Source organism: Thrips palmi, unplaced genomic scaffold (genome assembly GCF_012932325.1).
Source record: "Thrips palmi isolate BJ-2018 unplaced genomic scaffold, TpBJ-2018v1 HiC_scaffold_5, whole genome shotgun sequence".
Lineage (NCBI taxonomy): Eukaryota > Metazoa > Arthropoda > Insecta > Thysanoptera > Thripidae > Thrips > Thrips palmi.
In genome coordinates, this window is record NW_023144632.1 from 12,985,202 (window position 1) to 13,007,214 (window position 22,013).

The 22,013-nt window shown below is 49.8% G+C and overlaps 7 protein-coding genes across 9 annotated transcripts; 4 read left to right on the forward strand and 3 right to left on the reverse strand.

The window, feature by feature from the left end:
* Nucleotides 1-249: 249 nt before the first annotated feature.
* On the forward strand, nt 250-1,909 carry LOC117650564 (endocuticle structural glycoprotein SgAbd-3-like). Its single transcript, XM_034394081.1, has 3 exons — nt 250-339; nt 1,334-1,464; nt 1,551-1,909. Exons 1-3 carry the CDS (start codon nt 328-330, stop codon nt 1,828-1,830), a joined length of 423 nt encoding a protein of 140 aa, XP_034249972.1. The 5' UTR covers nt 250-327; the 3' UTR covers nt 1,831-1,909.
* Nucleotides 1,910-3,280: 1,371 nt separating this feature from the next.
* Nucleotides 3,281-6,184, forward strand: LOC117650638. The gene is made up of 10 exons (XM_034394194.1): nt 3,281-3,602; nt 3,712-3,792; nt 3,999-4,108; nt 4,230-4,292; nt 4,393-4,495; nt 4,585-4,711; nt 4,788-4,900; nt 5,006-5,107; nt 5,196-5,330; nt 5,474-6,184. Exons 1-10 carry the CDS (start codon nt 3,372-3,374, stop codon nt 5,840-5,842), a joined length of 1,434 nt encoding a protein of 477 aa, XP_034250085.1. The 5' UTR covers nt 3,281-3,371; the 3' UTR covers nt 5,843-6,184.
* On the reverse strand, nt 5,874-8,528 carry LOC117650637 (folliculin). The gene is made up of 9 exons (XM_034394193.1): nt 8,260-8,528; nt 8,038-8,178; nt 7,713-7,952; nt 7,516-7,637; nt 7,339-7,439; nt 7,005-7,258; nt 6,682-6,919; nt 6,498-6,600; nt 5,874-6,418 (listed from the first exon to the last, which is right to left on the reverse strand). The coding sequence occupies exons 1-9, from the start codon at nt 8,431-8,433 to the stop codon at nt 6,268-6,270; spliced, it is 1,524 nt and encodes a 507-aa protein (XP_034250084.1). The 5' UTR covers nt 8,434-8,528; the 3' UTR covers nt 5,874-6,267.
* Nucleotides 8,529-8,754: 226 nt separating this feature from the next.
* Nucleotides 8,755-11,680, forward strand: LOC117650639 (COP9 signalosome complex subunit 3). Of its 2 annotated transcripts, none has more exons than XM_034394195.1 (8): nt 8,755-8,894; nt 9,342-9,638; nt 9,711-9,928; nt 10,025-10,219; nt 10,294-10,445; nt 10,532-10,691; nt 10,777-10,890; nt 10,997-11,680. In XM_034394195.1, the coding sequence occupies exons 1-8, from the start codon at nt 8,840-8,842 to the stop codon at nt 11,156-11,158; spliced, it is 1,353 nt and encodes a 450-aa protein (XP_034250086.1). In that variant the 5' UTR covers nt 8,755-8,839; the 3' UTR covers nt 11,159-11,680. The 2 variants fall into 2 exon arrangements, with proteins under 2 accessions (XP_034250086.1, XP_034250087.1); XM_034394196.1 differs by having other exon boundaries at nt 10,312-10,445.
* Nucleotides 11,681-11,785: 105 nt separating this feature from the next.
* Nucleotides 11,786-14,018, reverse strand: LOC117650640 (probable tRNA N6-adenosine threonylcarbamoyltransferase, mitochondrial). Of its 2 annotated transcripts, none has more exons than XM_034394199.1 (9): nt 13,644-14,018; nt 13,421-13,554; nt 13,221-13,327; nt 13,015-13,146; nt 12,790-12,914; nt 12,635-12,714; nt 12,398-12,546; nt 12,116-12,324; nt 11,786-11,985 (listed from the first exon to the last, which is right to left on the reverse strand). In XM_034394199.1, exons 1-9 carry the CDS (start codon nt 13,889-13,891, stop codon nt 11,898-11,900), a joined length of 1,272 nt encoding a protein of 423 aa, XP_034250090.1. In that variant the 5' UTR covers nt 13,892-14,018; the 3' UTR covers nt 11,786-11,897. The 2 variants fall into 2 exon arrangements, with proteins under 2 accessions (XP_034250090.1, XP_034250089.1); XM_034394198.1 differs by having other exon boundaries at nt 13,221-13,345.
* A 64-nt stretch (nt 14,019-14,082) lies between these two features.
* Nucleotides 14,083-17,073, forward strand: LOC117650403 (zinc finger CCCH domain-containing protein 15 homolog). The gene is made up of 8 exons (XM_034393821.1): nt 14,083-14,246; nt 14,606-14,810; nt 14,893-15,131; nt 15,258-15,377; nt 15,463-15,666; nt 15,780-15,899; nt 15,974-16,094; nt 16,191-17,073. Exons 1-8 carry the CDS (start codon nt 14,175-14,177, stop codon nt 16,340-16,342), a joined length of 1,233 nt encoding a protein of 410 aa, XP_034249712.1. The 5' UTR covers nt 14,083-14,174; the 3' UTR covers nt 16,343-17,073.
* A 940-nt stretch (nt 17,074-18,013) lies between these two features.
* On the reverse strand, nt 18,014-21,462 carry LOC117651187 (longitudinals lacking protein, isoforms A/B/D/L-like). The gene is made up of 3 exons (XM_034394996.1): nt 21,186-21,462; nt 18,865-19,172; nt 18,014-18,064 (listed from the first exon to the last, which is right to left on the reverse strand). The coding sequence occupies exons 1-3, from the start codon at nt 21,460-21,462 to the stop codon at nt 18,014-18,016; spliced, it is 636 nt and encodes a 211-aa protein (XP_034250887.1).
* Nucleotides 21,463-22,013: the final 551 nt, after the last annotated feature.

The window sequence follows — 22,013 nt, forward strand, 5'->3', positions numbered from 1 at the left end:
GCCGTTGCCTCCGTGGCCTTTGGCCGCCCCGTGCCGCCCCGTCGTGTCTGCAGCATGCGCGGCCCCCGCGGCCCCTGTCCCCCTCGGGGCTCCCCTGTCCCGGGGCCCCTCGGCCAGGCTGATCCCCCCAGGCCCCTCCGGCCCCCACGGGCCCCGCCTGTGACCCCCTCAGCTGCCCCTCGCCGCCGCTGTGCAAGCCCTGTATATAAGCACACGTGATCGGAGACGGGCTTGCACTAGTCTTCGTCTGCTAGCCAAGCTAGCGCCGCAGCCCACGCCCTAAGTGCCGCGCAGCCCTAGCCCGCAGCAGTGCTGCAGCAGTCCACGATGAGGCCCTCGGTGAGTTGGCGAGGAGTGTTCACCCTCCTGGATCCCAGCGCAGCGGCAGCACAGCGCAGCGAGAACAGTGTAGTGGTGTGCAGTGCAGTGAGACAAGTGTGCGAACCTTGCAGTGCAATGCGATGCAACGGTGTTTCTGCAAGTGAGTGCTTCGAGCGCGACGCGACGCGCGTGCAGTGCGTGCAACGCACCGGCCGGTCCGGTCGCCGCCGCCGTCGCCGCGCTGTTTCCTGGGCCAACCTTTCCGTGGTTCGTGAAGTGATGCTCGCCGACGAGCGAGCACTGCAGGCCGGCCCCGGAGTGCACGGGGCGGACAAGCAGCAGCCAGTCTATGGCTGCCTATGGCTGCCTATGGCTGCCTATGGCACACGCCACTTATCAGTACGCAGTGCCGCAGTGCGCCAAGGGTTGCAAGGACGTGAAGGCCGGGCCCCGGGCAACTCGGGTCCAGGGCAGTCCAGGGTCCCGAGTTCGGCAGGCAGAGCGCTGCAGCGCCCAAGACAGCCAAACTCGGCCGTCGTGCAATGGATATGAGCGACTTGACTTCGGACTGGCGGAAGTGACGGCGGGCGCGGCAGGCGGAGGCGTGGACGTCGAGGCCGCGAGCTTGACAGTAGAATGCAAGCATCGGCGGGTGGTGTTGCCCCCGTGCCGGACGGGCCAGCGGCGGCAGCGGGGGGGACGAGACTTTCTGCCCGATAATTGGGCCGCTGCCGCTGCGTGCCGTATGTGCCGTGTGCACTGAGCGTTGGCCAATGAGGCTTGACATTTCCTCCGCCCCGCCACTGGAGCAGCGCACGCAGGGCACGCAGGGCACGCAGGGCGTGGCGTGTGTTGTGGCAACGCGCGCCCTGTCCCCGTGCATCACCCTGGCCCGTGCATCACCCCGATGTGGCAACCCTTCGGTCCCCTTCGGTCACCTTCGGCCCCTTTGGGTGTCGGACCGCGGGCCGCGCCGCGTGTGCTCGCCGTCTACAGTAACCTTGTTCCGCAGATCCTCGTCCTGGCCTGCGTCCTGGCCGCGGCCTCCGCCCAGCCCCAGAGGCCTGCCCAGCCCCAGGGCGAGCCCATCGCCATCGTCAACCTGCAGAGCGAAGTGAACCTCGACGGCACCTTCTCCTACACGTAAGTCCTGAGGGTTGCGGCGTTGCGGTGGCCGGGTGCTGTGGCGAGATGGCGCGATGGCGCGTTGACGCGCTGACGGCTTGCAGGTACGAGTCGGCCAACGGCATCAAGGCGGAGGCGCAGGGCAGGCCTGGCCAGGGCCCCCCCGGCGAGGAGGGCGAGTCGGTGCAGGGCTCCTTCTCGTACGTCGGCGACGACGGCCAGACCTACTCCGTCACCTACACGGCCGACGAGAACGGCTTTGTGCCTGCCGGCGCCCACCTGCCCACGCCGCCGCCCATCCCGGAGGCCATCCAGCGCGCGCTCGAGTTCAACGAGAAGAACCCCGAACCGGAGGAGGGCGGCCCCCCGCGCAAGGGCCGCTAGGTCCGCTAGTCGGGACGCGGCGCGCTAGTCACCGAGGCGTTGCGTTGTACAGGCTGTAAATAAAAAACGTAAATGGAAACTGTCGTCTTTTTTGTCATCTTCTTTGGAACCCCAGCCTGGCGGCCGTTGCATCATGGCAAGTTGCTTGTGGTCAGCACGCCAAGGTTGGGGCAGGTCGGGCAGGAGACAGCCGCTCAGGGGTACACGTCAACGGTGGCCACGTAACCGGCGCGCCTCGCAGCCTTCCCCGCACAAGGCCACGCAGGGCCAAGGACGAGCCCACTTCCGATGCTCGAGCACGACGGCCTTGAGCACGCACCAAGAGCACGCCCTAGGGCACGGCCTGGAGCACGGCCTGGGGCACGGCGCGACGCGGAGGGAGGGCAGGAACGGGGAGGAGGCGGCCAGGCAGCCGGGCCCGACAATGCCCCAGTGAGATGGTCGTTTGGGAGACATGCAACACTAACACCCGCCGAACCTTTTGTTTTTATTTTAAATGTTTTTTCGCGTACTTTTCCAAATTACCGTATCACATGTATGACACACAGGTGAGTTGCACGCAGGACAGGCAGGCCTTGCAGCGTGTAGGCGGTACCATCTTGCTTTGCAAGGGCGAGGCTACGTTTCAGAACGCAAAGGGCCGTGATACTAATGAAGCTGGAGATGCGTGACAGAGCCCTGGGCGGCGCGGCGGCGGCGCTGCGCGGTCCACCAGTCCCGGGGGATGAGCAGACCGAGGCCCCTGAGGCCACGTCCTCGCCGACAACATGCAAGCCCCGCTGAGGTAGGGTGGCGACTAGCTGCGACTAGTCCTGGCCCGCGCGACACAACGACACTAGAGTCCTAAAGGCTTTAGGACTTTAAACGACACGTGCCGCAGGGTGGACACGCCGCTGCTGGGGGCGCTGGCCAACGTCCGTCACAAGATGACCCGGCAGACCATGCGCTTCCTCGGGGACGTTGGCGCCAGGCTTGACGCCAGGCTTGACGCCAGGCCACCCTCCGCGTCGTCCTCCAGGATGAGTCCGGGACTGGCCTCGGACACGTCGCCGCCGCCCGCAGACCAGGAGGGCACGCCGTCGCTGTCCAAGGCCACCAAGGCCAGGCAGTGCCGGCAGGGCCGCGCGGTCGAGGGCACGGGGTGAGCGAGTGAGCGGGCACCGCACCGCCGCAGGCCCGGCCACTACTCCAGCAATTCGGTGTATGTCGAACACGACAGGGACGACAGGCCGCGGCCCCGGAGGACTCGAGCGACTCGAGTTGGTAGGGCAGCCAGGACGTGTCCGCCGAGGTGGCGGCGCTGGGGCAGGGGGGTGGCGGTGTGCTGCATCCGGGTGCAGTCGCCAAACATCAGCATCTCGGTGCGTCGGCGCCGCGGCGAGCATGCCACCGACACGCGGCTGATGGTGAGTCCCTGGGTTCGCCAGGGCAACGCTTAGAGGTGAGACTGATGGCGTTTGCTGGTCATCAAGGTGAAGGAGGACGTCGACAGCGAGGCGTCCGGATCCGTCCACGCCGCCGCCGCCTCCTCCAGCCTGGAGATGCACGACGCCGAATCCCGGTGCAGCGGCCAGCTGGCGGGGCTGGCGGGGCAGGGAGGGGACCGGGGCGCTCTAGTTCGCCCAGTCGCGGAGAGTGGTGCCGGCGAACCTGGCAGGCCAACTTCGCTGCCAAAATTGGAGGTAGCTGAAAACCAAGCCCTGGTGCAGCGCGCGTCTAGCGAGTCCCTCAACACCTACGTGCGGCGGAAGGCGTGCACCATTATGCACACGGTAGAGTAGGGGCGTTGCCGTTGACCCCACTGTTATGGTCTTTTATTATTTTGGTTGCATTTTTCTCGATTTTCCCCCATTGTTTGCAACTAGAAAACCTTTGGCGCAGGTCGCCAAGAACATGGCCTGGTTCGAGAGACAGGACGCCGCTCGAAACGCGGCGGGGAGCCGCGAACGGCTGCTGCAGCAGGTGCGTCGACCGCCTGCAGGGTCATTTCGGGCAGCGCTCTCGCCGCTCTGTCTGTCTGATGGGGGGTTCCGTAGAGGTGCGAGAAAGACAGCGACGATGCGCTGCCCGGAATCAGGCAGCTGGTGCGCGCGAGCTCTGCGCCCTCGCGCAGCAAGGGAGGTTGAACCCCGCACGGACCCACCCCAGTCTTGCCTTTGCCGGCGCAGGTGTCGCGAGTGGCGGCCTACACGGCGGCGAGCCGCCACCTCCGGCACGCCACGAGCCTCTACGTCGTGGCCAGCATAGCCAGCCGGCGCGCACGCAGGGGGGTTGGCAGGTTGGTACGCGCTTACTCTATGGGCCCCCGAGTGCCATGGGGGTGGCGGTAGAGTCCGTGCCACCATCGGCCCGTCGCGCGCAACACCACGCAACGCCTTGCCCGTTGGCCCTTGCCTCAGGTACAGGAAGCTGGACTGCCCGCCGCGCCCTGTCGAGCCCGTTCCCGTGGAGCCACCCCCTAGGTAGGCACACTAGGCGGCGGTTCGGTTTTCGATGATTCATCGATCGCATACTACAAATGTTGTCATGGCCGGATGCTACCGCACTGAATGGTCGTTACAGGTTGGCGATGAAGGCGCACCGACTGCACAGTGCTGCGCCGCCCAGCACGCCGCCAGCCACACCACCCAGTGCGCCAGCCGTGCACATCAACGACTTGCCCAAGGTGGGCTGCGGCTCGGCTGCGGCGCCACCGAATACCCCAAGACAATTCCTTGGACTGGTTTGCCAACCCTCCTTGTTGCCTTCTCGCAGGACCTGCTGCTCAAGATCCTCTCCGAGCTGGACCAACGCGAACTCAGCCTCCACGTGGCACCCGTGTGCAGGGCCTGGCATCGTCTCGCCAGGAGCCGCCAATTTTGGCGGGAGATCACGTTTGACGGTAGGGCGCAAGGGCATAGGGCCGCGCGGAGCGTAGGGACTGGGCCCGCGAAACACACCACGACTCCCGATTCCAGCGGCCTTCCACCACTACTCCGCGCAGAGCGTGTGCCAACTGTTGCGGGCGACCCCTGGGCTCTGGACGCTGGAGCTCGTGGCATGCCGCGACGTGGACCTCATCCTCGCCCAGGTCGGCCGCGGGACGCGTCCCGACGTCCTCGTTGTGCTCCTCCAGGGTGCCCTTCAGGGTGCCCGTCGCATTGACCCCGTGGCTTGAACCGTGGCTTGACCCCAGGTGTGCGAGTCGTGCCGCAAGCTGCGCACCCTGGTGCTGGACTCGTGCAACGTGTCGCAGCGACGGCAGGCGGCGCACCTGCAGGTCGGCGCCGAAGGAAAGGTGCGGACTGCGGTGACAAGGGCGATCAAGCATGGGCATGACTTGTCGCACGGGCAACCATAGCGGAGCTGGAACACTGCCTGTACAGGAGAGCGTGCTGGAGTCCGTGCTGGAGCAGTGCGTCTGCCTGCAGTACCTCATCGTGGCCTTCACGCCCCACCTCTACACGGACGGCTTCTTCAGCCTGCTCGGCCGCCGCTGCTGGAGCATGCAGTGCTTCCTGGTACAGCGCGAAATCGGAATCGGGCAATGATAAGCTCGCTTTATTCGAGTTGGCCATTTATTGGACGACTGCACTGCGAATCATGGGGTCGCCTTTATCAAGTGCGACAAGTAGTTTCTGCCACTGTGACCTTCCCCCTCCAGGTGAGCGCCGACGACGCTGATGTGCGCAAGTTCTGCGAGTCGCTGAGCGCCGAGGACGCGGAGTGCGGGGGCGGGGCTGAGGCGCTGCTCGTGTCCTTGACGGGGTCCTGGACGCGCACCGTGCCGCCCCCCGTTTGCCCCGTGACCACGGCCAGCGACAACTGCCACGTCGCGCACCCTCCCAGCCCGAGGGAGGCGGCGGGGCTGCGGCGACGGGTGACGGCCGTGCACACCAGGAACCGCCTGCTGAGGGTGCTGGCGCTGCGGCCCGACCCCCACAGGGAGCTGCGGCTGCTGCAGTGGCGCCTGGCCGACAGTCACGCCACGCTAGACTACTTCGGCGTGGAGGCGCGGCTCTGTTTGCAGTGACACCACAGGGTTTGGATTTGGACACGACAGCTTCAGTTGCAACCAGTTTATTCACGGACGGCAAACGACTGACTAGACAAATTGACAGGAAAAAGTCATCAAATAACAGGAAAAAATTAGAATACAGAACACTATGAATACAGTTGTATGATTAAACATTACACTTACACTAAAAAAAAAACCATGAATACTGAACACTTTGAATACAGTTGTATGATTAAACATTACACATACACTTTTCAAAAAAAAAAAAAAATTAAAATGAGTGTACAGCTACTGCGAGCTACTGTATGCTAATTTCCAAAGCTAACTATGTTTCAGAATAGAAAAAACATTATTTCACTCAGCCTCATACATTATTATCACATATATTCAGGAACATCAGAGAAAACTGACAAGGAACAACCAAAGATTATATAAATCTATCACATATTAAGGCAGCATTTGGACCAAAAGGACATAACATCTGTATCAGCCAGATTAACGCCAAGAGCTTGAAGGAGAGCAGTCTTGTCTCTTGAATCATATGAATCTTTTTTGTCTTGATTTTCAATTGTATGCATAACTCTGGCGGCACTGTCACAAGAGAAAATTTATTTCCTAACTTCAAGATGCACATACACCAAACCGCACCAAACAGCAAAGAAACACTTACTTCAACGTTTCCATTCGCAAGGCTCCAATTTGGAACATTAAAGTTCTTTCACTGAGAAATTCTGACTGCATTGCACGGTCAAGTTTCGATAGAAAGGACGGCCCTGGAAATAAATCAAAAATAATATTATGTACAGTTTTGTGGTAAATTTTCTACAGTGTTGAAGTTAATTTACTATATTTACATTTTGATGGAAGTTGTCCAGGCCACTTTAAATGAAAACTGAATTTGCTAACATCTACAAGGTTTCCTGGTTCTGGATTTTCCCCTTCCGATGGTAATAGAACCTCCAAACGAGCAACATGTGGGGACGGTTGAGGTACTGCAGCACGAGCATCAATGCCCAACATGTTGCACTCGGAAAGTGGCAAATAGTTTGTGCTGAATGGAACTAGACGAATACAACCTCGTGGCAACAATGTCTGAAAGCAATTAACATTTCAGGGAAATTTATAAATATTAGGATAATTAACTATCATGAACTCCTTTTTACTAAGCCATGCTTACCTTTAGAGTTAAAAGGATGCTTGCAACAAGGACAGCTGGTTGGCCTCTAACGACGACTTGTCTGCCAACTAAAAGACAATACACTATGCTGGCAAAGTTAACAGGACCGAGCAACAAACGTAACGTGGCAAGGCTCTTTATACTGGGCCCAGTTGCTTTAACAAGACAACTGGGTGAATTTTCACTGTCTGAAATATTTTCAGAGCGATATAGGCAATTCTTTGCTGAGACATATACAAGGCCCCCTTGTACCTCTGAAAAATATTTTATTTTACATTATTGAAAGTATTGTGAAGATACAGGACAAGTATAAATAAATTAGACCAAGACTAACCTTCAATAGGATCCAATGGTATAACTGACTCAACCAGAGGAAGTGTCTCACGAAGGCGTGTTGCAGCATTTTGAAGTAGCCACACAAACCACAGGTGTATTCTTGACAAAGATAAAAAAAGGGAGTGAAGGTAATGTTACAAATCAAAATTCATAAAATGAGAACTAGAAAACTTACTGGGCAAACACTTGAGAAGAGCCTGTCAACTCTGAAAGAGGACGACTGCTTTTGTCACTACAAAATGCAGTACTCAAGCGTAGAGCTCTTTGTGGACGAACATTTTGTTCAACCTCATACACCTGCAAAACATAACTCTTAAGTAACAGAAAAATAAACCAGAGGCTAATAAAAATGAATATAGAATAAATTCACACCTTATTAGCTGATATTTGGAGCTCTGATACAAAAATAGAAATGTTCTTCTCTAAAAATGGCCACATATTGAGAAGTAACAGCCTATCTCTGGTAAGAACTGTGATTGAAAACCATCGATGAAACCCTCGAGCCAGGCAATCTCTGATTAGAAATGTATGGCTCAATACACTGCAGCAAGAGGAACTTCCCAAACCGGGGTCATCACTGAATACCAATATTCCTTCCTTTCCTGGGCTCACCTGAAGAAAATAATCACACGTATCAATCACAATATTATGCTCAAAAATTTTTTAAACAAGTAAGATTATAAATTAAGGATCATACTTCACAACTTAGGCTTCTAGTGCACGCTTGACGAACCAGTGCTTCAGTCTCAGACTGATAGGGAAATTGTGAGCTAACATAACTCGTCTCCGTGTCATGGTCTGAGGTGATGTAAACATTATTCCCTAATGGCTGACAAGCCTGTTATAAGAAGAGGGAGGAAAAGGTAAAAAGATTCAATTGTTTCCATGTATGGGTATGAAATTATGAACAGACAAATACCTCACACGAAGAAGTAGAAGCAAAGCTAGAGGCTTGAAAACAATCAGGAGGTCCATAAAATGTTCGCTTCTTGGGGGAACTGGAACGATTCTGTGCTCGGCATGCCTGCGTGCTAATTAGGACACTTGGGCCATGGAGCTCACAGAAATGACACAAAGAAACCACCGCATTCATGGTGTATCCAATAAAGTGTCTGCATCAATCTGTTTGTAAGTAAACAACAAAACCGCCAACGAAACTTAACCTCAATTTCACATCTAGCAGGTTCAGTGCGATCATCACTCATAATTTTTCAAAAATCTCATCCATCCTTGAACGAAATAGGAAAGGACTAAGAGAGAGGCACAAATTTATCAAGAAGAGCACTTCATTGACGTATGCTAGTTTTGACGTTTACAACCCTTTTCTTTCGGAACATGAATTTCTCATAGGACCAATGTCACGTCGTCACAGTCCGTCACACGTTTTTCTCTAAAGGCTCCGATCTGATGTTTGGTGGTGGTTAGATTCAATGCAAGCTCAATGTCGGAGTACTTTGTTGTGAGATAACTGCCTTCATTTCATTTATTTAATTTCAACAATGGTTTCTGGGCTAGAGCAGTTTGTAAATGCTGTCCAGAGTTTTTCGTCTCAAGGTGCGTTGTTCGTCGTTCGTATCTAACCTCGTTAAAGTATGCCGACCCCAGTTAACCCTATCGGCATTATCATTTGACGTGCACAAATTTTATGGTGCTGCTTCTGTGCTGCGGCTTTTATTTGACTATTTCAGTTAATTTTATAGATCCTGTGCCTTTGATTGACGTGATCAAGCATTTTCATCGTCAGTACAGATACTGAATTTAACACCGGTATTATGCCAACCTAGGTTGGGGGATGGCACTTTGTCATTCATTCGCGAAGGAAATACGTTTCTCCCTACCCACCAATCTTGTCTGACTACGAATTTTTAACCGTTCTTCTTAAACAATTAATGCCGGACTTTGACGGCCGTGTTAATTTTTTTCGGTCAAGTGAGACAGGCCCCAGAACATCACAATTTGTCTGTCACTTTTTGCTGTTTAACTTGTCTTTCTCTTTTTCAGGAAACTACAATGACTTGTGTGAAGTATTGAGAAAATCAACTGATGTCCTGTCAAAGAACTTGCAACATCTAGACAATGTATTGGAAACTTTAGACCCATTTCAACATTCACTTGGCTTCTTGGCAGTGCTCTTTGTAAAAACATCAAATTTGCCCACACATATGACTCCACCCAGTGGTGCTGCTGAAGCTGCTGGACATGCTGAGGCAAGAGCACTTGACACACTAGTATTTTCTCAGTTTCAAAACTTTATAGACCAATGTGACAGTTCACAAGCTCGATTAGCACCTGAAACATGTAAGTATCACTTTGAATTCATTAAATGCTTTTTTCGCCCTTCTGTTACATTAATTTGACACTACTTTGCAGATTCAGAAGTTTGTCATGCTATAACTAGAGTTCTCGTTGAACAAAAACGCCCTCACAAGGGTATTGATCTCATTAGAAAAGCTATTCGCAAAATTCAAAAGCATGAATCTCAGCTCACAGGTGCTCATGCAGACCTAATGCAGCTTTGTCTACTTGCAAAAAACTTTAAACCTGCTTTGGAGTTTCTGGATGTTGATATATGTAGCATAAGTGATGAGGTATGAATTTCAATTATACTAGCTTTACTTCCATTATTTGTTGAAAAAAACTTTCAAAATCCTATTTCAATTGATGTGACCTTGATGTCTTTGTAGGGCTCACAATCAGAAGCGAAGTACTTTTTACTCTACTTTTATTATGGTGCTATGATATATGCAGCACTTAAGAAGTTTGACAGAGCTCTGTACTTTCTGGAAGTAGTAATCACTACTCCAGCCATGGCTGTGTCTCATATTATGCTGGAGGCTTATAAGAAGTATATTCTTGTGTGTCTTATTCTACATGGCAAGGTACACATTTTTATTTTATTATGAATAATTTCATTCTTTTGGCATTTAATCATGTTTTTTTCTCTCTAATCAAGGTATTGAATCCCCCTAAGTATGCATCACAGGTTGTAGAAAGGTTCATCAAGCCTTTAAGCTCTGCTTACAACAAGCTGAGCCTTGCATATAGTACAAACAGTTGTGAGGAAGTGCAACAGTGCCTAAATCTTTACGCTGAAACTTTTAACAGGTATGTGGTGAATCAAGTGTACCCCGGTATGCAACTAGACAAGGCAATTACTTTAGGTCTCTGATGTTGTTTTGTTTTATTTGTAGGGATGGGAACAATGGTCTCAGCAAACAAGTTCTTGTTTCTCTCAGAAAGAAAAACATTCAACGCTTAACTAAAACCTTCCTCACACTTTCTCTCGCTGATGTGGCCAGTCGTGTTCAGTTACCATCTCCTCGAGATGCTGAAAGGGCAATCTTAAATATGGTAAACATTGTAGGACACAGCTGTTTCTGGGTGGCTGAAGTACCATCCAATGTGTTTTCATTTTCATCATTTTTGTCTTTCTCAGATTGAAGATGGAGAAATTTTCGCTAGTATCAACCAGAAAGATGGAATGGTTTGTTTCCACGATGATCCTGAAAAATATAACACCCCGGTTGCGCTGCAACGTCTTGAAGAAGAGGTTTGTGTTTTGATTCATGATATTGATTCTTAGATCTAATCTCATGCTTAATTTCTGTGTAAATCTTTAATTAATTCTTTGTTTATTGATTTGTTGTGAATTTCAGATGGAGAGGTGCACTGAACTGGATCGTAAAATACTTGAGATGGATGAGAAGTTTTTGGTTAACCCAGCATTTATCAAGAAGCAGCAATGTGGATCTACTGAAGAGGATATTGCCTTAGCGCCAGCAATGAGCGGACAGGGATCTTCTACCTTTACTATGTAAAGTGGCCCGGTATGAAAATGATAAAGTTTTTGTCACTAAGTTGCAAACCTGTTATCTGCTGCAATCTGTGAGGAAGGTGTCAGTCATTCTTCAAACGATCAAATCTAAGCTTTTAGACTCCATCAGTTCAAGGTGCAATTGAACTAAGTAGGTTTGTGGTTTGTAAGAACCTTAAGTTTTGTAGTTAATTTTCACCTTACTAAAAAAAGGAAAAAGAAAAAAAAAAAGAATGAAAGCAAACAAAACGCCTTTTTCATTCCAGGGCTCCTCAGATCCCCCCTTAACTTTTCCCTGCTTGCTACCATAATTTAGTGTTGTTCAATTTTGTTTTCCTGGAAAAGCGCAAAAGCTTTTAATTTGTCGCTATTGAATTAACCTTTACATGTTGATTTGATTGGGAGATAAGAGGAGATTTGCTGTAAAAATTGTGATACTGCAGACAAAAATATTGTGATTTAAAAATAAATCCAGAGACAAATTTGAATGGTGTTCACCACATTGTTAGTTGATAAAAAGTGGAGGGACATATTTCTTCGTGTCTCCTAAAAAATGTCTGGGTAAGAATGATTATTTTTAATTAATCAATATTTGAAATATATATCCTTGTGATTTATGATGCTTTCTGTCTTAATGGCCTTTTTGGACACATATCTATTTATTCACTCTGTATGCAAACATGTTTTTTACAGTGATGACTTGTAACAGAAACAAAGGGATAACTCGCAGTAACATCAAGATTTTATACCAAGCCTTTCAGTTTAACATATCTGACACGGCTTATCTTTTCATCTTTAACAGACTGTCTTATATCCTTTCCCAATGGGCATCTGAAAAATAGGGCAGTTTTCTAGTTTCAAAACAAGGAACAGAATGAAAAATTTCTGTGTAGCTTAAACGAACATTAGAGTCGTAAAGGCTCTTTAGGGCCTTAAGGACTCTAACGAACATATTACGTACTTTGTTGAGACTTGAACATCATCCAACTGATTCCATTTCAAAATGCCAACGTTTTCACGATACCTTTCGACTCCATTCCAAGCAATCATCACACCATTATCATTGCACAATTTCGGGGGTGGCACTGACAGGTGGTAGTTGTAATTATCACAGACCAATTTCAGTCCATTAGCTATAAATTTATTTGCTGCTACTCCACCTGAAACAACCTGAATGAAGTAAATTGTAAATCAGGGATAGGAAATATTGGCAGAGCTCCCAAAAATAATTTAGGGTACTAACTAGGCTGCGACTGCTTGATGGAATCAGGCTCTTCCTCTCCAAAAATAACATAGCTCGCTCCACTCTTCTACATAGATGTTTAGTGATGCTTAGTTGCATTGCTGCACATAAATTAGGAGCTGATTCAATAACACCATCAGCTGTTGTGCCTGGGGTAAATCAGAAAAGAAGTGAAGGGTCACATGCAAATTAAACTCCGTCATCCTTACAATGTCAGATTAGAGTGCCATTACAAACCATATTTTACTTCCTCTTCCGCAATGAAATGCTTAATTTTTGTCACCATACCAGAAAAGAAGAAGTCACAAGTGACATCACTGATGTGCAAAAAGACATGAAGTGAGAACACACATACAGAAAAATGAACTCACAAATCATATTACTAGGCTTACGAGGAGAATGGTTCAAACTTGAACTCCACTGGGTTTGTTGCTTTTCGGGCCATAACTTCAACAGCATGTCCTCCTGACAAGTGACTCAACTCTGCTATATTTCTTAATTTCAACTGTCTGTGAAACTAATAATTAAGAAAAAGGATGTAAAATCAACAATTATCTTGGCATGTTATATAATCAAATCATAATAGGAAAAAAATCGAAATTGACAGAAAAAATTACTTTGTCGAAAACTTCTCCTGGAGCAATGTCCATACTTTTCCCTAAGAGAAGAAAGGAGTCCACACCCTCCACAAGAGCCAGCAGGCAATGTCCTCCAGAAATAAGTAAAACCAGAAATGGAAACCTTACGTTCTGAAAATTGAGGGGGAAAAAATTATAGGAGGTTTTCATTGTGTTGGAATAGGGCTTCCCTGCTAATTGTATACCTCATCAACCATGCGTGCAGTTAAGGCATGTGCTTCCATGTGATGAATAGGAATAAAAGGCTTTTTCCATTTTTTACAAAGAAATGTGCCATATTTCATTCCAACTTCTAAAGATAGTGACAATCCTGGAACAAGTTTGAGCAGATAATCAAGCCAAGATTTTTCCATGCAAGATGGATGAACATTTTTTGCCATCACACCTGGTTTAATAGTTGCAGCTACAGCATCAATATCTGACATGGTCAATCCTGCTGCAGTGAATGCTTGATTAGCAACTGGCTCCATATTAGCTCTGTGGTGAAAGCCAGCAACAGGGGGCAGGATTCCGCCATTCCTAAACACATTTAGTTCAAAAGGCTTATTATATTGCATGTGCATTTTAACATAATCAAAGTAAGTTTAAAGCAAGAAATAAGGACTAACTCCAGATGAATTTGGTTCTGGTTGTGAATGGCATCACCCAAAAGCTGGCGTTCACTGTTGACTATAGCAACCCCAGTATCGTCACAACTTGTTTCAATGCCTAATATTCGAAAGGATGACCTTTTACTTGAAGCAAACTGTCTTCTATGTTTCACATAAAATAGGTTAGGTTTTCGTGCGCCATAAGATACACTTTGACGTTGTATCGTAAAGCCATAAACATTTGTAAAAGCCCTGACCAAAGTCATTATTCCGAAGAAAATGAACTACCCATATGATCTAGAGAACCTCTAACAACGAACGCGATTAGCTTCATTGAGAACACATTTGTTTGTTCTTGGTGTGGTGAAAGCAGACGGTAAAAACAAAAACAAAAAAAAGCCGCCGGACTAATTTCTCATACAACATTTGACACTCGTGGCCCAGTAGTTTTCTCTTTGCTCCCAAGAGGGCGACACTTGTGCAGTGCCAGTGTGCACTCGTCGGCCCAAACGGCAAGGTAGTACTTATTTTGGCGAAAAACTATCGAAAATGCCGCCCAAGGGGAAACCCCAGGCGCCCAGCAAAAAGGCTGACGCGAAAAAGAAAGAAAAAGTTATAGAGGTGAGTACGAAACATAATCAAGTCAGTGAGCTGGTACTGCATGTCCTGTGTGTTAAGTGTGTGGAAGCCAGGTTATGTTGAGGACATTTATTATCTTTGTTAATAATAACCAATATATTTATATTCCGCCATCACCTACCACTTAAAAGGCCCCCTACTTCTATCCTTATTAATGTTTGGACGATTAAGCTTACATGATCCAATTCTCTCCTTGCTAGTATAACCTATCTTTTACCTTTCTGGGTGCCCATCTGGTTATGTCCAATTTGTTTCTCAACTCAAATCTGCCACTGATAAGGATCATCAGTACATCAGCTCTTTTCGATCCTATATCTAATTTATCATTGTATGTGCTCTAGGACAAGACTTTTGGTCTCAAGAATAAGAAAGGAGCGAAGCAACAACGATTCATCCAACAAGTTGAAAAACAAGTCAAGACTGGAGGTATAGCTGCTCGAAAACTTGGGGATGGAGACAAGCAGAAAGACAAAGAGGCAAAGGCGAAGGAGGCGGCAGAAATGAACTTGTTGTTTAGGCCTGTCACAACCCAAAAGGTTGAGAAAGGTATGTTGGGATTATTCATGCATTGAGATTTTACACATATTGTCATTGCTCTTCATCATTTTCATAATTTTTAAATGTCTAGGTACTGACCCCAAATCGGTAGTATGTGCCTTTTTCAAGCAAGGCCTATGTACGAAAGGAAACAAGTGTAAATTTTCTCATGACCTGACTGTAGAACGGAAGGCAGAGAAGAGATCTCTCTATGTGGATATGCGAGATGATGAGGAGGAAACCATGGAAAATTGGGATGTACAAAAACTTGCTGAAGTAGTCGAAAAGAAACATGGTGAAGCTGAGAAAAAGATGCCTACTACTGACATTGTAAGTTTTTTTTTTACTGCCAATTTATTTCTATCAAATGTTCTTTTAATGAACTGTAAATAATGTTTACATATTTGTAATTTGTGTCTGAAGAATTTGCTTCTTACTTTGTTATGTGTGTTCCAGATTTGCAAATTCTTCTTAGATGCAGTTGAAAAGTCAAAATATGGTTGGTTCTGGTCCTGCCCAAATGGTCCCTCTTGTATATATAGGCATGCTCTTCCTCCCGGTTTTGTTTTGAAAAAGGTATGTTTTTTTTATTATTTGAATCAGCATAGTCAACTTACAGAAATACATAGCAATTTTGTTTTCTCTTTTCTTTCTACCATAGGATAAGAAGAAAGAAAAGGTAGAGGAGATTTCTCTGGAGGATCTCATTGAACGAGAAAGAGCTGGTTTGGGATCCAACTTAACTAAAGTAACTTTGGAAAGTTTTGTGTTGTGGAAGAAACGCAAACTAAAGGAGAAAGAAGAGAAATTAGCCAAGGATGAGGAGAAAAAGAGGCAAGACTACAAGGCTGGAAAGCAAGTTGGAGTAAGTGCAATTCTCACCATTTAATCAATCATCAAACAAGACATCAATTTTCTTATAAACAAATTCAAGATTGATTGGTAGCTTAACTTACTTGTGATGTTTGAATATCTTAGATATCAGGACGTGAGATGTTCTCCTTCAATCCTGAGCTTGCTGAAGGTGATTCTATGGAAGATGGTGATGTAGCTTTTGACAGCTACAAGAGAGAGGAGGAAGAGGAAGGAGAAGTTCAGGTTTGCATCTTGTTTGCTCTGGCAATGCTGAAAATTATCTAGTCACTAACTTTGTTGATTTTTTTCTCTTACAGTACCGGGAACTGAATTTAGATCTACTTGTTGCTGAAGCTCAAGAGGTTGATAGCAGTGGAACTATAGCGTCTGATGACCGGCTGCAGAGGCTCAAAGAGGAAACGGACTCCTATTCTTCAAGTAAGTACTTTTTTCACTGACATTCTTCTTGATTCTTATTTATTAAATTGCATGCTTCTGTTTTTAAATGAACTAACACTGTGTATCCATTTTCAGTTCAAAGTCCCAAAGACGCAGACTTGGGGGAGGCTGCAGGAGCAGTGGCAGAAGCCACTGCCGCCATCAACGAAAACCTGTTCCTGGATGATGATTTAGATGGATTAGATGATGAGTTGGATGACCTAGAAATTTCAGATGAGGATCAATAGAAATTAAAACTACATCTGCTGTGCGGCTGATTCCTCGTGAAATAAATTCTTAACCACTTTTTTCTAATTTTGTGATTGTACTTCCAACTATTTCGTAGGCCATAAGCATATGAATATTTATTTCATGCATTTTCACATTTTGTGATATGAGCCAACGTTGTGATCCAATGAAATTTGATATTGCAAGTCAGTGAATTTTATACTATTTATTACAGAGAGAAAGATTTCCCATTGAAATGTACTTTCTTGGAATCTCATTGATTTGAGTACTTGAGGTTCTTTTCTAGATGATATGTGCTTACCTTTTCTTCGCAATATTTTTTTTTCTTTTTGAAATTTTCTCATGTACTATAATTTTAGTTGTTTCAGAATAGTGAAGTGTTAATGCCTGTAAATAATGTGAAGTGGGAATAATTTTCATTCTTTTTGTGCCTGCCTTGGAAGTACAGTTGAGGTATCAGGTGACTGTTTATTGTGTTAAGTGCCTTTGTAAATGATTTTAAGCATATGCTCTCGGTTCAAATGCCTAGCTGGCTCTAGCTTTTTGTCTGCTCCATGTCTTTTTTCTTGTTTTCAATTGATATTTTGTTTGCAAAATTGAGAACTGTTTATAAATCAAACTCGGAATATTACAATTTCAAACATTTGAAATCTTTTTAATTTCATACACCTTCAATATTATGCCTTTGTTTTGTAAATCTGTTGGCCAATTAAACTTTGAATGAAAAATACAATAACTTTAATGTTTTTATGGCTTTTAGTTTTTTGTTTGGATTCATCAACATGCCATTTGACACTGTCGTAAACTAGGAAATGATAGTATGTTTCTTTGACGGAAGAATCAAGGGATGAAACATTTTTTTTGTTGATGAGATATTCACGTTTTTCTTTATTTGTAATCAAGTAGCTGTGTGAGAAAGACAAACAAGTACTACAAGAGTGAAAGGCACGTAAAATCAATGGGTGGAATGTTCCCGAGGAGAAAAGGCACATTACTTCATTGCGAGGGAATGCACTGCAGTGTGGGTCAGTGCATCATCTGGTGCACTGGCAGCGCCACTTCGGCGCGCTTGGGGCACGAATCCCGCATGTGTACGTTGAGATGGTGGCGGTGCTTGAAGCGGTACATGCAGTAGGGACAGCAGTGCGTCGGTTCCTTGCCGCACTCGACGCGCTGGTGGCGCCGCAGGGAGTCCTTCCACCGGTACGTCTTTCCGCAGTCCGGGCAGGCTAGGCGCCGTCCCCGCCGCGCCGACGCCAAGGGATCCCCGCGGACCGTCGCACCGCGAGCAGCGCGAGCCGAGACGTCCTCTTCTGCCTCTTCCACGACCCCTGGCAGCGCTGGCAGCCACTCGACGAGCAGTGAGGCTGAGGGCAAACCAACGGATAGTCAGCATAAAACAGCAGAAGCAGAATCAATTCAACATTTCTACGACCGCGGGAGGAGAGGAGTGAATGTTGGGGGTGTTCCGGGTGTACAACGCATTATGAGGTCAAGAGAGTCTATGGGCCCACATTTTCATGTCTTTTAGATGTCATTTCACTACAGTGTTAGGACGTTGTTTTCGTAAGGAATGAGGGATTAAGCCAAAAATATCGTAGAATTTATTTTGTTCGTACGTAGTGGTAGTCACGTATAAAACGACAGCTCAGCATACCACATGGTGGGACTCACGAAAGCAAGCACATGACAAAGTCTCCATGAACAAAATCAAACATCAACTTAAACAGAAAAACAAAAATATGAAGGAAACAAATCTCATTCATGCTCGGGCGGCAGGACGCCTGCAGCAGACTGATTCCCAGAGTCGTTTTCGTCGCGCTGTCTTGCTCTCACTCATGGGCCGTCCCCGCATTGGTGCGAGAGTGACAGGGCGACGAAAACTGCTCTTGGAATCAATGTGCAGACAGGCAGATCCTCGGAGGGGACTGACTAGCGCCCGTCTACGGCATGTTGTGCAGTAGCAAGTGGCGCTGAAGGCTGTGCTTGTGCTTGGTACGCGTCGGGCACACGGGGCACTGCAGGGACGCCTCCTTGCCGCACTCGACGCGCTGGTGCCGCGTCAGGCTTTCGCGCCACTGGTAGTGGCGGCCGCACGAGCCACACTGGTGCTGGCCGCCCTGCTGCTGGCCGTCCTGGCGGTGGCCGTCCTGGCGGTGCGTGTCCTCGCGGTGCGCGTCCTCGCGGTGCCAGTCGGACTCCGCGTACGCCGCGTACGCCGTGGGCACGATGACGCTTGCGCCGCCTGGAAAACCGACACGCTCGTTTCAGACTCTGCCCCACGGCGCGTTCCTCGCGGGGTGGGAGGGGTCGCAGCATCGTGGCGCGCGTGGCGCAGGCCGCAAGGGCGCAGCAGGGATACACAGTCAGGCCTTTCCCAATTTATTTGCTGCCGAGAGGAGGTTACATGTTACAGTGTCGATTGAACAGCCTGCCCCCGGCCGGGCCGAGCACTGGGCTGCAGCAGCGGCTGCAGCTCGATGACGGGGTGGTTGATGGAGTCGGGGCCGTGCTGCTTCACCATGTGGCGGCGCATCGTGTCCCTGCGCTTGCAGCGCACCATGCACAACGGGCACTGGTAGCGCGCGAACGAGTTGCCGCACACGAACTTAACGTGCTTCCACAGCGAGTTGTAGTCGCGGTAGCGCTTGAGGCACGAGGAGCACACGAACCGCGAGTCCGCGCTGGGCTCCGTGCCCGGCATTAGCTCCGCGCCTAGCTCCGCGCCAAACTCCGCGCCGGGATCTGGTTCTGCACCCAGGCCGTGGAGGCCGCTTTCCAAGCCCTGTCGGTAAGCCTCTCGGTACCAGTCCGCGTCGCCTGCGTCGCCTGCGGGGCACATCGGGAGGATCATTAGTCGGAACGGTTGGAGCGCGTCTTCGCCGCCTGTCGCCAATGTGTGTCTTAAGAAGACGAGAGGTTTCAAATTGAGTTGAACGAAGCGTTGAAACTGTTTGTTGATTTTTATTGGTCCATTCTGTTTGTACTCGGAAAGTGTGGGTCGTGGTGAGTGTTCGTCAGTGAGTCAGCGCTTGCCGTAGACGGCGCCCCTCGCGGCGCCAGAGCCACCAGGGCCTCCAGGGCCGGGCTCGGCGTGCTGCTTGAGCACGTGGCGCTTGCGATGCGCTTTGAAGCGGAAGAGCTTGCCGCAGATGGGGCAGGCGAACTGAGGCTCCTTGCCGCACTGGTACGTCTTGTGGTTCCACAGCGACGGCAGGTGCAGGTACACTTTGCCACACTGGTTGCAGGGGAAGTGGCCCTGGCCCGGCGCGAGGCCCGGCGCCAGACTCTGCGGGGGCGGCGGCTCGGAGTCCAAGTCCGGGACGCTAGGGACGCCCGCCTCGGTCCACTGCTCGGTCCTGTCGTCGAACACGGGCAGCCAGCCGGCACCAGCGCCGCCTGGGGGACAAGCAGACCACGTGCAAGTCAGCGAGGGTGTCCACAGCGCCGCAGGGCCGCAGGCGAAGCGCGAGGCAACGGGTTAGCCGAGGCCAAATAATGAATGGACACTCATTTAAGTACCATAGTGTAATATGAAAATAGACTGCAAATATATCCACAAAAACAAGAATTTGGCTTAAAAATAAACAGAAAATTACAAGAGAGGCGATTTAAAAATCACCGCCCGGGTTCGGATGAGGAGAGACGATGGCTTCAGGGGTGTTCGGCGGGGTTGAGCTGAGCGACGCAGCTAAAAGTTGCCGCCCTTGGTGGCGTCGGCGCTGCTGGCGCTGCTGCCACTGCCGGCACTGTTCTCGGGGTGGATAGAGCTGATGTGCAGCAGCAGGTTGCCCTTCTGCTTGGTGCGGTGTGGGCAGAACGGGCAGGCGAACTGGGGCGCCTTGCCGCACTCGTAGTTCCGGTGGCGCCACAGCGACGAGAAGTGCTGGTACGCCTTGCCGCACGAGTCGCAAGCGTGCGCCCCCGGGGCCCCAGTGCCGCACGGCCGCGAGGGGCGCCACTGCGAGCCGTGAGGGCCGAGGGGACCGAGGGTGCCGAGAGGACCCTGGGGGGCGAGAGGGCCGTAGGGCCCACAGTGACGCGCCAGGCCGGCGTACATGCCCTGCATGCCTTGCATGGCCTGCATGGCTGGAACAAACAAGGAGGGACTTAGCGAGCGATGCGGCAGAGGGGCGGGGCAGGACGCGGGGCGACACGACGTGACACGACGTGACACGGGGCCGGGAAGGACGCCGCGGGCGCAGGGAGCTGTGTAACGCATCCAGCACCACCCCGGGAACACGACAAAGGAGACACAAGGGAACAAAACATGGGTGGAGAGGTGCAGTTAGTTGTGTTCATCACATTGCAACAAACTGTCATCAAAAATTAAATTTATTTCTTAAAATATATTGTATAAACCACAATGCGAAGTTGCAGGAATAAAACCTCCTGGAACGAAGCAAGGTGCCAAACAAGACTCACGCAGCACTTAACTCACTTAACCCTATGTTTTTGCAACACCACAACTGTATCACAACACTATAACTAATTAAGTCCGTTGCATTTTTAGAATTTTAAATGCCAACACTTTAAACGTAACAACAATCAGAAAATCTATTTTAAATCATGCCACGAAAAATGTATGACAAAACTGACGTGGCTTTAAAAACCCGTAAAATACAAGTGAAAATAAGAATAAAAATAGAAACACAAAGTACAATTGTCAGTCGGTTCAACCGCTCGCGGTCTGGCCCGCAGACTTGGCAGCAGCCGGGCTGGTGGCCTGGCTGGTGGGCTGGCTGGCGGCCTGGCTGCCGTCCTGACTGCCGGCCTGGCTGGAGGCGGGGCTGGCGCTCGGGCTGGCGGCCTGCTCGACGGCGCCATGCCCGCTGTGCTTGCGGTTGATGTGCTTCTTCATGTCGGCCTTCTGCTTGCACCGGTACGGGCAGTGCGGGCACGACACTTGCGGCTGCTTGCCGCACTCCACCTTGCGGTGCCGCATCAGCGACTGCGTGTGGTAGTAGGCGCGGTCGCACTTGTTGCAGCGGTACATCTGCCTGCCCCCCAGTCCCAGGGTGGTGGGCGCGCCGTCCAGCATCGACAGCTCCTCCGTGTTGAGTGTCGTGATGATGATGGTCTGGTCCTGGCTCATGAGCAGCTCCTCGTCCACCGCCATCTCGTCGTCTGCAACAAGGACACTGTCGGTTAGCAACTGCGGGGTGGCTCATCGGCAGCTGGGAAGGGAAGGGAAGGGAGTGTGTGATTTGGAACACTCGCCCGCTGACTCGTAGGAACACTCGCCCGCTGACTCGTAGGGCAGAGTGCCTTGACACGGCTTTACTTCGGCCCTGTGGTGTTCATGTCTGTTCGCGTGCTGAGGAGCGTGGGAGGAGTGCGAGAGGAGATACACCAATCGCACAGGAAGCTCACGTTGGAATTTTAACGCCAGTTTCATGAAGTTCTATATTTCCAGACAGACAGAGAGACACACACGTAAACTACAGGTATTCTAGATTTAGCACATAAAGCTTTGGAAAAACTTGGGACAGCACGAAGTAAAACATGGAAAACGAATCGTCCTAACGACTGCGGCCCTCTGGGCGGGGCGGCCGGGGCGGCCGGGGCCTGCGCCGAGAGGTGCCGTGGCGCCGCTGCATGTGGTCCTCGAGGTGGGACTTGCGGCGGCTGCAGTGGCTGCAGTGCGGGCACTGGAACGTGCCGGGCTTC